General features: G+C 50.4%; 1 protein-coding gene across 2 annotated transcripts in view; it reads right to left on the bottom strand.

The window, feature by feature from the left end:
- Positions 1-16,518, bottom strand: part of ZDHHC14 (zinc finger DHHC-type palmitoyltransferase 14) — a 225,375-nt gene that overhangs the window by 85,003 nt on the left and 123,854 nt on the right. For both annotated transcript variants that reach the window (XM_040965347.1, XM_040965348.1), the window contains exon 2: positions 2,272-2,432. In XM_040965347.1, coding sequence (XP_040821281.1) covers positions 2,272-2,432 — 161 coding nt within the window. The remainder of the gene's footprint in view (positions 1-2,271; positions 2,433-16,518) is intronic.

Genomic DNA, 16,518 nt, shown 5'->3' with positions numbered 1-16,518 from the left:
CAGTGGGGAATCACAATGAATCACCCCAATAAGGAAATGGCTTGGGGGTGTCGTGACAGCCCAGTGGCTAAATCCTCACACGGGTGCTGGTGCATATCGCGGCTGCTCCACTTTCCACCCAGTTCCCTGCTTGTGGTTTAGAAAAGCAGCAGAGGATGACCCAAAGCCTTGGGACCCTGCACCCTTGGGAGATCTGGAAGAAACTTCTGATACCTGGCTTGGATTGGCTCAGCTCTGACTGCTGCAGCCACTTGAGGAGTAAACCAGCAGATGGAACATCTTTTTCTGTCTTAAAAAAATTTAATCTGGCTTTCCAATAAAAATAACTCTTTAAAGAAAAAGTTTCTAGACTTGAGTGTTTTGATTTTCCCCTCTTTAGTCAGACAACCCCAGATTAAGGTACTAAGATTTTAGGGAAGTATAATCTCCTTTCCCAAGTATACAGGATAAATCCTGGGGAGGAATTGAATCAGGGATGAAAAGGGCCACGCAGCCGTGTGGTCCCCCTGGAAGAGTGACACCTGAACAGCCCGACCTTGAACCACATGGAAGCCTCAGCAGCCTGCTCTTCCTCTCTTAGGTGGCCAGCTGCAGCTCTGTCCTTGGCCTCTCACAGTCTGTGCCTCTGGGGCCATGGGGCACAGCCAGCCCTAAAAATACTGAATTTAAGAGGCCGGCCACCTTCAACAGCAGCACCCCACATGGGCGCTGGTTGCTCTACTTCTGATCCAGCTCCTGGCTAACAGCCTGCGAAAGTAGCAGAAGATGGCTCAAGTGCTTGGGCCCTTGCACCCACAGTAGACCCAGCAGAAGCTCCTGGCTTTAGGCTGGCCCAGCCCTGGCCATTGTGGTCATCTGGGGAGAGAAGCAGCAGATAAAGGACTCCAGCGTCACTCGCACTGTTCATAACGTGAGAAAGGCAGAAAAGGCTGCCTGGTGTCATGCAGATTTTATGGACACTCCTTGAGCTGGCGGGCAGAAGTGAGGAACTGGAGCAGAGTGGAGGGTTGCATTTTGTCCCCCAGAAGAGATTGTTCCAGAAGTTGTCCTGGTGCAGCAAGGGCTCAGATCAGGCTCTAGGTCCAGTTCTGTTCCTTGAAGGAAACTAAGCCTGCCCTCCTTCTCCCTTGCCAGTAACAAGCCAGAAAGAGCCAGGGCTGAGCCTTGGACACTTGGCTTCTGGGCTCCTGCTCTGCCATTTTTTCCCTACCAGAAGCTGAGCTCCTCCTTGGGCTCAGCTTCCTTGTTGGTAAAGCAGGTAGAATGTTAACATATTCCTCATGGAGTTGCTTGGCTGGGCACGGAATCAGCGACATCCAGGGAGGAGCTTTACCAGCGATGCATGTGGCTGCAGAAGTCAAGCTGTATGCCTGCTCAGAAACCAAACTCCATCATGTGGGAGCAGGATCATCCCAAGGTGCCCTGGCCTGCCCTTTACCAAATGGAACCCATGACTTAAAGGAGTGATCCAGCTTCCTTACAGGGTTCTAGTCACCAGACTCAAGGAGTCATTTGCTTCTCCAATAGACAAGAGCCTTGATGGTCATTGTTGCCCTGCAGTGACTTGGCTAGGGGAACTCTCAGTCCAGACAGAATGTCATTGTCATCTGCATGCAGCCCTCAGGCCAACTGGAGCCCACCTGGCCATCACAGATTCCCTAAGGAGCACAATATCACTGGCCAATCACAGCAAAGGCACGAGCTCCACTGACCAGCAGGGACTTTGGACACGCACTGACCACACACCTCTCAGCCCCAATTTCAATCTCTAAGAACCTTCACCACTAAATCTTTGGGGAGCCCAGGAATTAAATAATAGCTGCCAGGATCCTTGATCTGTGCTTTACAATAAACAACTACTTTCTTCTACCACTCAGATGTCTGTAACTGGCATTCTGTGCTTTGACCCAGTTGAGCAGTTCTGCAACAAGTCTCCCAACAGTTTGGATGGAACCAGAGAGCAGAGCTGCCTCCAGAGGTTCCTAACCAGGGCAGAACTGGACATGTGGGTGTCCAAGAAACTTCTTGAACTCCTGACTGCTAGTGGGTCTTTCTCGCGGGGGCCAGCAGCCCCCCACTTCACACACCTGCCCTCCAGCCTTACCTCGACCCCTTTGTGCCCCACCGCCTTCCTATCCGGGTCAGCCTGCTCCGGCCTCCTTCCTTCCCGGTCACTCTGCACGTGGGGGCAGTGCCTTGTCCTCCCACGCAGCAGCTGGCATGTGTGTGTCTGGGGCCCACAGAGGGGCGGGGGCAGAGCTGCAGTGTTACCTATTTGCCTTTCCAGATCGGCGGCTTCATCAGGCGTGGCTCGCGGGAGGACTCCGGGATCACTGAAGCTTGTGCGGAGCAGGGTCCCCATCACGAAGAAGAACAGGACACCACCGACCGCAGGGATGGCAGGGGTGATGTTGACCGCCAGGTATGGGCAGCTGTGGACAGGAGGGGGAGAGAAAGGAGACGCCACATTAGGAGGCAACTGCAGTGGGCTCGGGGTCAGCAGCAGCTCATGGCTGGGAGCTGACTGCCACTGAACTCCAGACACCATGAGCACTCACATGTGTACGTGCAGGTGCAGGGCGGGGGCCACACAACACTGGTTCTGTGCTGAACCCATGGATGGTGATGTCTAAACAGCTGTGGGAGAGAGGCCTACGCACGCAGACACGGGTAACTGGGGCAGTCGCTGCCGACTGAGGACTGCTGCTCTAGGCTCTGTGTGTTCAGAAGCCCAGAAACGCCCCCAACACACACAGAAGCTGTGTGGCTGTGAGGACTGTAGTCCTCAGGACAGCGCCCTGATCTGGAAACACAAGGACGTGGCCTTCCTAACATCTTCACTGCTCCAACACCAATGCCCCTGTAGAAACAGGAAGAGAAAAACTACAAAGAAATCTTGCAGTGCTCTGACTGGATGAGTCATGGGAAGTCACAAGAAACTGCTGGTGGTCAAACCCTGCTCCAATGCCAGACACTAGGTGCCTTGTAACACCCCCAACAGCCTCTCCTCAACCCCCAAGCAAGGAGAGCAATAACAGAGCCAGGCATGACTGATCAAAAGCACCCCAAGAAGCCTGATGAAAAGCACCTTTGCTGTAGTGTGCCACGTGGCGGGCCACCTGTCTTCCAGGGCACATCAGAGACAGCTGGACCTTGAACCAGCACTTCAGCATTGGGAGACGGACTGGCCACACCTTAACCTGCTGAGCAACAGTGCCAGCCTGCAATAACTTTTTGGGGTACTCTGGTATAATCTTGGTATTATTCACATTCTTGTAACTACTTTGTGAGTTTGAAATTTGTTCCAAATTAAACAAACAAACAAACAAACAAAGAAATCAGTACAACCCATGCTGAAAGCATTAAATTAACGCTGGTACCAAAAATAAGTCAATATATAGTCATAATCATGAATATATTAGTTAAAAAGAGTCTACTATAGGAGGAAGAATTATTTCTATGAAAAAAGTGGGGGAAAATAACTCATTTTATAGAAAAAAAAAAACCTTTAAATCCACAATTTAACATGATTTGCATCACAGCGGAGAACAAAATAAGCCCACGTTTTTGTTCTCTTCCTCATTATTACTGTACTTAAGTAGGGACAGGCTGGTACAGTTGTTGAGCCAGCCATAGTATGGGCGGAGTGGACGGGACTCGAGCGGGCCCCCGTGGGCAGAGCAAGGGCTCACAGCTGGAATTTGTTCAGCCCCACTTGGCTTTTCCTGGCAAGTGTCAGCCCCTCCCTTCAAGGCTTCTCAGAGCTGAGGCCCCACCTGCCACTGCTACAAGGATGAATTCTGAGCCGCTGCCCTTAGAGACAGATGGCTAGAAGTACTGGAAGCTTCTGCTCTGAGCACTGCTCCCAGGGACACGATCTGCTCTGAGCACTGCCCCCAAGGACATGGTAGGTTATTTGCACTCGAGTGTACATGGTCAGCAGGTGCTTGCTGCCCACTGGAACTGTGTGGCTGCCAGCTGAACATGGCCCTTCCCGCCAGCTCCCACGACTTTCCTGAAATTAGGAACCAGGAAGTGAACCCCAGCATCACGTTCAACAGTGTGGGCTATTGGACGGGGATGCTTACTATATAGCCAGAGTCAGCCTTGGCCTTGCAGGTCATCAGCCCAGGGTCAGAAAGACTAGAAGGTATTTCTTCAGTTTCAACCCCAGTCACCCCAAATCTTTAGAGAACACCCTTTGGGAATGTTTTGAAGTCTGCATGTGAAGAATGGACACATTTTTCTCTGTTTATCTGAGACCATTCAATATATTTATCATTAAAGGGCATAAGTGAATAGAGTTAGTTTGCTATTGAGCAGATACTGAAATCCCAGAACCAATGCTTACGTGTAGATTACAGCTCGGCTCACAGGTTACAATCTGACTTAAAGCTGATGGCCTGCAATTAGCTTCACTCTTCAACCTCTCAGATCGGATACCTGGATTTCATTACTGGGCAGCTGGCTCGCTCTTTTTCCAGAGGCCATTCGTTGGGAGAAACCTAAACAAGATGGGGCAGACACATAAAAACCTAGTGGCCTTTCCAAGAAGTGGGGCTCTTTCCACATGGAAACAATTCAACTTTTGCTTATTTACAGCTTATTTATATTTTCTTGTCCACAATTTGGTTAGGAGAGCACACACACGAGAACGGCTGTTCCTCAGACAGAAGAACGAGGCACACTTCTGTTATCACGCAGGAGACGTGACTGGCTTTAGCCGGCACTGGGCTCTACGTGGCTTTCTGTGTCACAGAACTCACAAAGTAACCTGTGCTTATCAACTTCAAATTCCCGGACTGCAGTGCATTTGCACAACAAGTCATTAAGGCACACGATCAGAAAAGACTCGAGCCAGTGACTCACACCGCTGAAACAATCCCCGAGTGGCACTGTGGGAGCAGAGGGCGTAACAAAAGTGATCTGTTTTCCTCTTCATCTGACTCACTGGAAAACAAATGCATTTTTCACCGATTGGCAGGGACTGAAGCACCATTCGGTGGCTGGTTTATTTCTAATCCTAGACTTGGAGATGGATCTGCCACTACAGGGTGAAGATGAACACATGCATGGAAACAGCCAAGTGGATCAAGAAACGGGATCCACTTATAATTCTTTTTCATAATTATTTATTATTTTTGAAAGACAGAATCACACACACAGGGGCGAGAGGCGGAGAGAGAGAGATCCTCCATCCCCTGGTTTATTGCCCAAATGCTCGCAGCAGCCTGGGCTGGGTCAGGCCAAAGGCAAGGGTCTGGAACACTGAGTCTCTCACAAGGGCGGCAGGGACCTAAACGCATGAGCCGGCACCCTGTGCAGAAAGCCAAGGCGCAGAATTGGAGGCAAGAGCTAGAGCCCTGGTATTTGGAAAGGGATGCGAACATCTCCACTGCACTAAAACCTTCCCCACAGCCCAATGGTTCCAGCAGCATCCTCCTAGCTGCCCCACACGAGAGCTGCGGCTCTGGCCGCCTCCCAGGCACGGAGAGAGAAGTCGCTAAGGAGTCTGCTTTCTTCCTGCAGACCTCGTGAACTGCTTGCAGGTCAAGGTTTTGGCCTTAAGTCCCTGGCACCCCCACATGAGAGGAGCAGGGAGGCGCCCGGGAACCGGATGCCGGAACCCGTGCAGGAATAGACGACAAGATGAGTGTCACTGTTTTTAACTTAGGGCCTCCCAGACCACCCAGAGAGATCCACTTATAGACACAGAACCAGGTACACCGCAACTTTAAAATACAGGCTTCTAATCACAGTCATTGCAGACAGCCCAGTTTGGTCATCTGCGATGGAGAATATGCAAAGCGCTCGTTAGCCAGAGTTGTGGGATGCAAGGCTTCCCAAAAGCCAGAGGTTTCTGGGCAGTGTGAGAGTCACAGCAAGGTGGACCAACCCTTCCCTGCCTCTCCAACCACTCTCCCATGGACCCACAGGATTGCACAGGCCTGGCAACCACACAGTTCAGGTCACAGTTAGGTCTTAATTGACCTTCTGTCATGGTTCTGGCCATGTGTGGTCTGGGGACTGTCTGGCTACAATAACTCCATCATCTGCATTTACTGCACCCTGGACAATCAGAAGCTGGCAAAGCAGGTCCCTCTGGAAAGTTCTTCTCCTCAGGGCAAATATATGGAGCAACCAAAGGAGAGATGCAGGCTTGGTTGTGGCCAGGATAGGCACCACCTCAAGATCTGACTGTTCTTGCCCCGTCTACAACTGAAAGGGGTCTACTCCTCCTGTGCTGCATGGTGACTGCTTATAGAAGGCGAGCAGGCCTTGGGCTCCACTCGGGAGTCTGAATCTCTTTGTCTTCGAGGCCCCAGGTTTGCAGGTGTGACTTTATGGGTAGAGTTACCACCTTTGCTTTATATCCAAGGGGGCTTCCAAAAAAGTTTTAATTCCATCTACCATGAGCTCTGGATCTTCTTCAGTCTTATCAAAAGAGCTCTTTTGGACCTCTCCAGACACCAATTTTTAAAGAACACTCTACTCTTGTGCACATAAAAATGGGTGTGAAATGCTTCGGCAGAGGTCTCCCCACCAAGTCTCCTCACTTCCAGCTGACTTCTCTACATGGTGTGCTGGCTCCCCAGGTCCCTGACACTATTCTCCCTCCTCTTGATTCCAGTTCAGCCCAGCAGGCAAGTCCCTGCCCGCCAGCAGGAGTGTGCCTGTGACGATGCAGCCCCTGGTGTCCCAGGCTCAGGACTAAAATTCAGGCACTCTTGGGGGACACCAAGTCCCACCCGCTCCTGCTTATCCCTTTGGCCTCATCTTCTGCTCTGTTTCCCTGGCATGACCCACCAGGAGCCCAAGCTCCCTCCAATTACAGTGTTCCTCGCTTAGAGTCAGGAGCACCTTCAAGCCTTCGCCCAAATGCCACCTGCTCAGAAGCTCCTTCCCTCACTGTTCTGTGTAAACCCATCAGGCTGAAACCATGCAGGAGCAGGTTTGTTTGCCTCGTTCAGAGCTATAGCCGGTTTAACACATAGGAGATCTTCAGTCAAATTCTGATGAATGAAATGGAAAAAAGTTTCTAAGCATGCATGCACTCAGGATTCAGGAGCTGTGTGGTGCAGTGACTTAAGCCATTGCTTAGGATGCCAACTTCCCATGGCAGAGTACTGGTGTGCGTCCCACTTCCTGCTAACTTACCTGGGAAAGCAATGGAAGATGGCCCTAGTACTTAGGCCCCTGCCACTTCTATGGGAATCCCAGATAGAGGCCTGGCTCGTGGAGTCGGCCTGGCCCGTGGAGTCGGCCTGGCCCGTGGAGTCGGCCGGGCCCAGCCCCTGCTGTTGTAGATATTTGGAGAGTGAACCAACAGATGAGAGATCTGTTCGCATCTCTCTCTCTTTTTCTCTGTGTTATTCTCCCTTTCAAATAATGAAAAAAAAAATCTTTAAAAACAAACAAACGACAGGATTAAAGTTGAGATGCTCAATTTGCATTACAAACACATGTTTAATACTCATAACTGAAAAGACTGTGCTTTGAAACATCACCTTCAATATCTGTGATTAAAGGTATGAAGGCTGGGATGGACACCTGGCTGGTCCTTCGGACACCCGAGCTCCATTGTGGAGGACTTGGGTTTGATTCCTAAGCTCTGCTGGGATTCCAGCTTCCTGCTTAGGGGCATCTTGACAAGTAGCAGGTGGATGGCTCAACTACTTGGATCTTTGCTACCTTTGTGGGAGATCTGGATTGAGTTCCCAGTTCTGAGCTTCAAGAATAAACTTTTAAAACTCTTAAAAAATGGTCTGGCATGATAGTGTAGTGGCTAAAAATCCACACTTTGCATGTGCCAGGGTTCCATATGGGTATGGTTTGTATCCTGGAAGCCCCAATTCCCATCCAGCTCCCTGCTTGTGGCCTAGGAAAGCAGTCAAGGACAGCCCAAAGCATTGGGAGCACGTACGCCTATGGGAGCCCCAGAAGAGGTTCCTGGCTTCAGATAAGCTCAGCCCTGGCCATTGCAGCCACTTGGGGAGTGAACCAGTGGACAAATCTTTCACTCTGTATCTTCCTCTCTGTATATCTTCCTTTCCAATAAAAATAAATCTCAAAAAAAATTTTAAGATATTAGGATAATTTTTTCTGCATGTTTGCTTTTTGGTAATTTCTAAATTTTCTTAATTAAAGCATGGTTAATTATTACAATGGGGAAACACATGGTTCAAAAATATTCACAAATAATTGTTGAACAGGAAAAAAAACAGTGATCTGCCAAAATATGAAAAAGCTTCCTATACTTTTAAAAACTCACCTATCAAAAATTAGATTCTCTAGAGGCTGGCACTGTGGTACAACAGATTAAGGTACTGCTTGGGCTGTTCATACCTCATATCAGAGTTCCAAGTTCAAGTCCCAGCTGCTCTTCATGGGATCTGACTTCCTGCTAACGGGCACCCTGGGAGGCAGCAGGTAATGGCTCAAGGACTTGATCCCTGCTGCCCACAAAGGGAGAACCAGACTACACTCTGGTTACTGGCATCAGCTTGGTTCAACTGCAGCTGTCATAGGCATTTGTGGGCAGTGAACAAGGGGATGGAAGATTGCTTTGTCTCTCACTTTGCCTTTCAAATAAACATTAAAAAATTTACAATAATGCATATTTTCTGTTGAGTTATAACCTCAGGTTTGGGGGTGGGGTAGAAGTCCTTGCAGTTCTGCAGGCTGCTGTCCTCGGCCCTGGAAGGACCAGCTATGTCCAGGGTGCGCAGGGTCACACAGCTGAGGGCGGCCGCCTCAGCTCTGGTCTGCATGAGAAGGTGCCCAGAGACGGGGTGTACATCCCTGCAGCTCACACAGATGGGTGGCTAGTGCAAGTTCCCTGCAATCCACATAGACTTTGTCTGAAACCAGGCACTTTGATGTCAAACACACCTGTACCCTGGCATTCCCATTCTGCAGCCAGGAGACAGAGAAAGAAAGCAAAGCAGAAAGCCAGGAACCGAGACCCCACACCCCACACACCCTCTGGAGGCCTGACATCTCCAACCCTCAGTGGATCCTTTGGGATGGCCCAGGGACAGGAGGATGAGGAAGGAGGTCTTCATGGATGACAAGGGGCACCAGGCATTCTGGGTCTAAGCAGGGGGCAGGGAGAGAGCAGAACTTTGGCTTCCCCACCTAAGGACCACCATGTGGACAGGTCATGTTCAGCATACAGGAATATCTTCAGCTCAGCTCAGCACAGGCTTGCTGAATGGTGGCAAGAGTGGGACAGCCCCTCAGGAAGGACAATGCCTCTGCCTTGTTGTAGACGAAATCCCCCTCTGTCCTCAGGGACACAGCAGGCATCAGGACTGCTGCAGGGATGTGGTCCAGGACCTGGACATGGCATGGTCCTGCCCCCAGCACTTTGGCTCTCACTAGCTCCATGACCATGAACATAACGGTCCATGTGCCTGGGGCCTCTGCATGGAGCACAGCACCGCCACCCTACCTCCACCTTGGAAAACAAGGCCAGAGCCTGGGACACCAATGCATAGTCCTTTGACACCAGGGTTTAGAAGTCACGGGAAGAGTGATAACTCAGCATGTCTGGGTCAAAGGACAATGAGTCTGGGAGGGCATCCAGCAGGTGCTGTGAGCCCTCTGGGTATACCGTATCATGGAGAACTTCCTGCCCCTCATTCGTTTGCTGAGCACATCCTACTGACAACAAATCAGACTGAGAGTTAAAGGGGCCAAAAAATACGAGCCCCTCACTTGCAGACAGCACACATTCCAAAGGGAGAGACAACAGCCCATGTCAGTTAACCTCAAACAAAGGGCACATCTGGAGATAGACTTGGGCTGTGCATCCCAAGGGAGCCATCAAGAGGACCAGCTCCCTGGGTCTGGATAGAGTCAAGGAGGGCTTCCTGGAGGGGCTGTTCAGGGATAAGCAGGAGTCAGATCAACAGTGGGAAACGGCATCAGCAAGCACACTGAGCCGCAGGCCCTGGAGTGTAGCTCTCATTTCCTAGCCACCCGTGGGTGACCAACAGCAGCACAGGGTGGTGAGCCCCAGACTGGACCCTTTGGGATAGCAAGGCAGAAAGGCAGGGTCTATAGGTGGCTTTGTCACCAGTGTCCCAAGCATCTCAGAATCTCCTGGTAAGAAGTGGATGCTTGACAAACACTTTCTTGCCTGAACACAGAAAGCTTGTCAGAGCAGACACGGGATACCCCAACACAGGCTGTGTGTGGTGAACAGCATGGGGGGGTTGTGTGAATGTCGGCTTGTGCTAGAGAGAGGAGAGGGGCTGTTTATGAACTTGAGTGGACGCTCATGTCCCCTGCATCCACTGATGGCCACTCCTCTGGGAATGCCCCCTCCTCTGCTGGAACACCACACTGAGCCCACCTGTTCCTGGAGGAGAACAGAAGGTACTCTTTCTGTAAAGGAGGCAGAATTGCCTAGGAATTTCCCTCTATCTCGCCCTAACACTGAAGAGAAGTTACAGTTTGGCTTTAACAGATCTGTCATCAAAAACCTCTCAGCTAGCACAGGACAAACACAGTTTAGAAACAGCCAGTGATGGGGCTGGCAATGGAGTGCAGCAACAACCCACAAAGACAGTGGTTCAAGTCTCAGCTGCTCCATTTCTGACCCAGCTTCCTGCTGACATGCCTGGAAAGACAGCTGAAGATGGTCCAAATTCTTAGATCTCCGCCACCCACGTGGGAAGTCAGGCTTGCATCTGGCCCTGCCCTGGCCATTGTGGCCTTTTAGAGACAGAACCAGCAGATGGAAGATCTCTGTCTCCCACCCCAGCTCTGCCTTTCCAATAAAGACATCTTTTTAAAAAATCATGCAGACAGAGACGCCTGGGAGTTTGGAAGGCTAAGCTATTTATGTCACACATAAACTTATAAGAAGAGCAAAGGAAGGCCCATCAAGGAACAATCCGTGGGGAGATGGCTCCAGGAACCTGCATCTGGCTGAGGAGTGGACAGAGTACACTTACTCTGAGTTTTGGGGTGCTGGGCTGTGGCTAGGGCTGCATGTGGCTCCCATTAACAGATGACCTCTGCTCCCAGCAGCACTGTCACCTGTGGTGACCTTGGTCTTGGTGTGAAGACATTTCTTTCTCCCGGTGTTGGGGACTACTCCCACCACTTAATAATCCCTCCATTCAGAAGACAAAGTGAGCACAGACCGAAAGGGAAGGCACAGCCCTGTCAGACACTTGACTGTGGTCACTCACATGGTTATCTAAGCCACAGCCCACTGGACAGGCAGACTGCAGGGAGAAGAAGCAGTTGTATGATAATTCTTCTGTGTGATTGCTACAAAAGGCCTATGGTTTATGTCTGATTGGTACCATTTTATAGATGAGGACATTGAGTTCAAAAGATTTGCTGATTTGACTAAGCTCAGTGAAGTTAGTAAAGTTCAGAATGAGAATTCGAATCAAACAGAGCTGTCTCCCAAGGCAGAGTCCCTCAGTTCTCCCATGAGGCAGTCTGGGCCTGGACTTTGCACCTCATCTACCTTCTTGATCGAATAGTGGCAAGTGCACCCATGTCCTTGTTTCTCTAAGGATCTAGTGGTCCTTGTTCAGTTAACCAGCAAGGCCCAAGGTTGACTGAACTTGCAGATAGACGCCTCTTCCAGTGCAGGTAGAAGACAAGCTTGGAGTCACAGACGTTGTGTCCCCCTGCTCATAGCTAAGGCAGGGAGCCTCATCAAGAGCTGCTGAAAAGACAGCTAAGCACAGGGACCTTAACTGTTGGAGAGTCGGGATGCAGCCCCAGCCCTGGCTCTCAGGAGAAAGACACTGATGAATGGATGGTGGGCAGAGAGGGCTGCTGTATCCCAAGCAGCTGCTGAGGGAATCAGGTAGGACCCAGCTATCACAGAATGGAACCAGTGGAGATGCCTAGCTCTTACTCTAATTTCTGTACCTGCAGGGACTCCCAGGGCATGAAGCCACTCCTGACAGCTGGGCTGCTGTAATTAGAATGGAACACCTTGGCAGGCAAAGAACACTTCACTGCTTCCAAGTTCCATGCAACACCAAGTGCCACGAGATGCACAGAACACGGCACGGGGCCCCCCATCACTCACACATGACACTGGCAATGGCTGGTGGAGGCTGCTCCTGCCATTTCAAGGTGAAGCTGCACAACAGAGACAGTGCTGGCTGGTTTCCTCAAGGCCTAGGGGGACTATGACCAAGACATCCCTGAGCAAAAGTTTATGACAAAAGGGAAAAGCTTTCTGAGATCCGTAGGTTGGCCCCAGGAGGAGCTGGCTCCCTTGAGTTGGGGTAGGCATGCCAAGTGTGGGGTGACCCCCATTTTCCTACCATTTAGGTGACAAAGGACTTCTGGTAACACCTGGGGTACGTGTCAGGTAAAACTGGGAAGTCTGGGATTTTTTTAAATCACATATTTGTAAGAGCAATGGTCTATTTCATTATTTAAATTTTTAGTTACTTATTTTCATCTTCTTTGAAAGGCAGGGAGACAGATAAGCTCTTCCATCCATGGATTTACTATCTTCAAATGCCTGCAACAGCCAAGGCTGGACCAGGCTGATGCCAGGAGCCAAGGACTGCATCTGGATCTTCCACATGAGTGGCAGGAGCCCCAGCAGTTGAGTTGCCACCTGCTGTCCTCCTGGGTGTACATTCCCTGGAAGCTGGATTCGGAAATGGAGCTGGGGCACAAAGCCAGGGGCTCTGTTGCAGAATGTGGGAGTCCCAAGTGGTGTCCCAACAGCTACCAACACACTCTCCATCCGAGAGCAAACCTTTCCAGTCCATTTTGAAATAGGAAAGAAGGGTTCCTGAGGATGCTTTAAGAAAGAGTTCACATGGTGGGAACCACCGTAAGACATAGTAGAGAAGCATCTGAAGCATCTTCAGTTAGAGAACACCAGGAGGGACTCAGCAACAAAGATCACCCCTGGTGGTGCTGATGGAACCTTTGAAGATGCTTCCACCCTGAAAGGCACAGCCAATTAGCCCTGGGGTACCTTGAACGCCACTGAGCAGATGGCCAAAGCTGGAGAAGCAACTGGCAGGCCGTGGGATGCCACAGAGAAAAGCAGCAGCAAGTGCCACCTCTCGTTCTGGATCCCTGCTCATCTGAGGCTGTGTCACACCTTGTTCTGGCGGATTAAACCTTCCGAGTGTGTGGGGTGGGGTCCCCTTCCTCCCCCTGTGGGGGATGTCCCTGTGTCACAGTGTGGGTGGTGGGGAGGGTTCTCACAGCAATCTCCGCTCTTGTCCCCCAAAACACACACACACACACACACACACACACACACACACACACACACACACACACACACGGTGATAGTGGGTGCCACCAAAATACTTCTTTGAGGACAGCAGTTGGAGAATGGGACATCTGGCTGGAAAACCTGGGACACAGATAACCTGAGTCAAGGAACAGACATTGTTCCTCCTTTTAAGTTGAGCTGCAAATTCAGCTCCTCCCTGGGAGGTAGATCCCAGAGCAGGGCAGGGAGCCACCAGGCAGTACATGGGAGGAACTGCAAGCAGCACCCCTTCAGGTGGGCCCCACAGAGGCCTTAGCTGCTGGCAGCAGTGGAAGAGGCAGGGCCCAACTTTAGGCCATGCTCCTTTAAAAGTTTTTTATTTGCACTTGATGTTTTTGCCATTAATTGCACATATTTATGGGATGTGGTATGATACTCAGGACAAGTGTCATTCTCCCCAACCCCATGCACCCTATCCCCTCCCCATGCCTGGGCCCAAGCCCTAACCTGGCACCAACAGGCTTGGCAGCTCAGTGAGGACAAGTGTCCTTTCCAGGGGCTCTTTCTTGGGGCCCTCTCTGGGGAAGGCTGACTGTCCCCAGAGAGGCTCTCGGGTAGTCTCTGACCAAGGGCAGCCTCACACATGCATGGGCACCAAAGTGGATCCTGCCCCCTTCCCCTAGCCTTCAACCTGCAGATGCTGCACCCCAACTGCCACCACACCGTGGCATGTTCCCGTGACTCTGCCTGGTCTCCCATGTGCCCACTGCCCTGCTGTCATCTTAGGCTATAACCCACCAACCTCCTTAGCTGCTCTCCTGCTCTGTATCCTAAGAGAACATTTCCTGCTTTTCAATGAGACAGTAAGAGATAAACATCAACCGGGGATGTTTTCCATCTGCCTTGGGCTATGCCAACTTTCGCGTTCCTGGAGCTTGCTATTAGTGTGAGCGGCATCAAAGGAAAAAAGTCAACGGCCTCTGAGGGGACTTGCAGGGCAGCTGGTCTGGGATCCCAACCCCCAGCCTCCTGCTGGACCCTGCTGCAAGTGCCACAAAAGGGGAGCAAGGGCAACATCAACGAAGACTGAGGATGGGAGGCTTCCATCAACCACTGCTGATGGGGTGACGGTCCCCAAGTGCTGCCCACAGCCCCCACACAGAAGACACAGGAATGGCCCTCAGCTTCTCCAGGCCTCAGAGTCCGGCAGGTCAGGAATGGCACTTGCTAATTTCCATTGAGAAATGCTCACCAAGGCCAGCTGGGAACAAGCACCATGATTCGGGTAGGAGGTGCCCCAGAATCCCAAAGAAATCATAAAGTGATTTCCGAGACACATTTTAAATCATAAACACGGTTTTGAACACATTTTGAGACCAGACATAGCAATAGCATTTAAAATTCCTGCCACCCTAATCCTCCACCTGTGACACCAGCATCCCATACTGGTATTGGCTTATGTCCCGACTGCTCCTTTTCGGATCAGCTCCTTGCTTGTGACCCAGGAAACAGTGAATGATGTCCCAAGGCCTTGGGAACCTGCACCCGTGGAAGACCTGGAAGCTTCTAGCTTCAGATCAGCTCAGCTTTGGCCATTGTGGCCACTAGGAGAGTGAACCAGTGAATGGAAGACAAAGCTCGCTCTCTCTCTCTCTCTCTCAATTGTCACTCCTTTTCTCTTTCTGTAATTCTGACTTTCAGGTAAAATAAATAAATCTTTAAGCTGAATTCCATGCCATCAAAATTGGATTTCTGTATTTCCTTTTTGAGTCCTAAGGAAGACTACCGAAGCGGATAATGGGGAAATTGTTACAGGAACCCTAAATAAGACCTACCCCTCTTAAAGAAATGGACATAACATTAATCCCATCACTGCCAACAAACAGATTTATCTGCTCACTAACATTTAAGTCTAAGATCTAATTACTTGGTGACAGAGTCTCCCACTTTTAATCGTGAGAGTCCGTGGGATCTACGTTTGGTTTTGGATATAATGTTTGTTTGTAAAGTACAGGAACTCACGCAGGGTCTGGGGCTGATGTGAAGATGCCAAAAAGCAACTCATTAAATGCCACCCGAGGAGTATGAGAGAAGGGCAAAGCCATGGCCGCCATACCATGACCTCATGGGGCATGTGTTTGCACGCAGCCTTCTAACACTCTTAAAGCATCACATGTTGTATATGTGGCCATGTTCAGGTTCATTCAGATAATGCAACTGTTTCAAATGTTTCCCTTTTATTTGTGGCTTTCCGAAAGCAAGTATTCCCGCATTGCTGACCAAAAAGATCCTGCCAGCCAACACAGGAAGCCCAGCTACCCCTCGGTCCTCATGGCAGGGGACACATCTTCTGCACCACTGGTTTCACCTTGCTAGGAAACTCAGTGACCCCTGGCACCCGTATTAATGGTTTTATTCACTCAAGTCAGGTGCAACCTAACCACCGATGCAACAGCACTAGGAATAGGGTCTTTCCATTCTCCCACCAAGCAGACCCAGAGAGCCAGTCCTGCTGCTTCCACCCACGGAGACCCAGTGAGAAGGTGCCATCTCTGAACCTCAAGGTGGACCCTCCCTGAGATCCCAGGGATGTGGGGTTTTGTCACAGCTGCCTATGTGGACTTGACCAGGGGCCTCCTGCTCCCAACTGAGGCTCGCTGTAGCACACGTGTCCCTGGCCCCAGGCTGCTTCCAGAGCTTTGACACCCATTGTCTGTGACAGGCACTTGGTAGACGTCCCCTAGCCTCAGACTGAGTTTAAATCCTGACTCCAAAGCAGAAAAAGAATCCAGTCCCTGCGGCCGTGGACTCTGCCTCCCTGGTCCTGGCATCTTGGCTTTGGCTGAGCTGGAGACCTTTGGGATAACACTCCATGCTCTAAGCAGACACCATCACACACACCTTGCTTTGTCTTCCTCCAAGTCCCTTTCTCATGGGTAAAACACAGACTCCAGGTGCATTTTATGTGGGCCTGAATTTATATGTATTTGAGATAGGTTATAAAAGTATCAATAAAGTTTTATTTTATATGTGCAAAAATCGAAATCCCTAAGTGACAAAAAGTGACAGAACCACATAATTTTAAGGCCAACAGGAAGAGAATTGTCAACTGTATTCTACTGAGGCCTCATTCCCTTACAGGAAGGAGCAGTCGGCACTCCTTCCCCAGGTGCAGGGGAACCAGCCTGCTTGGAATCAGCTTCCCATGGAAAACACCGTTTAAACATAATTCATTTGAAAAACAGAGAGAAAGATCTTACATATGTTGGTTTGTTCTCCAAATATCTGTA

Source organism: Ochotona curzoniae, unplaced genomic scaffold, assembly GCF_017591425.1.
Source record: "Ochotona curzoniae isolate NIBS_2020 unplaced genomic scaffold, NIBS_Ocur_1.0 scaffold_3890, whole genome shotgun sequence".
In the NCBI taxonomy this organism is placed as follows: Eukaryota; Metazoa; Chordata; class Mammalia; order Lagomorpha; family Ochotonidae; genus Ochotona; species Ochotona curzoniae.
This window is presented reverse-complemented; position numbering and strand designations above follow the sequence as displayed.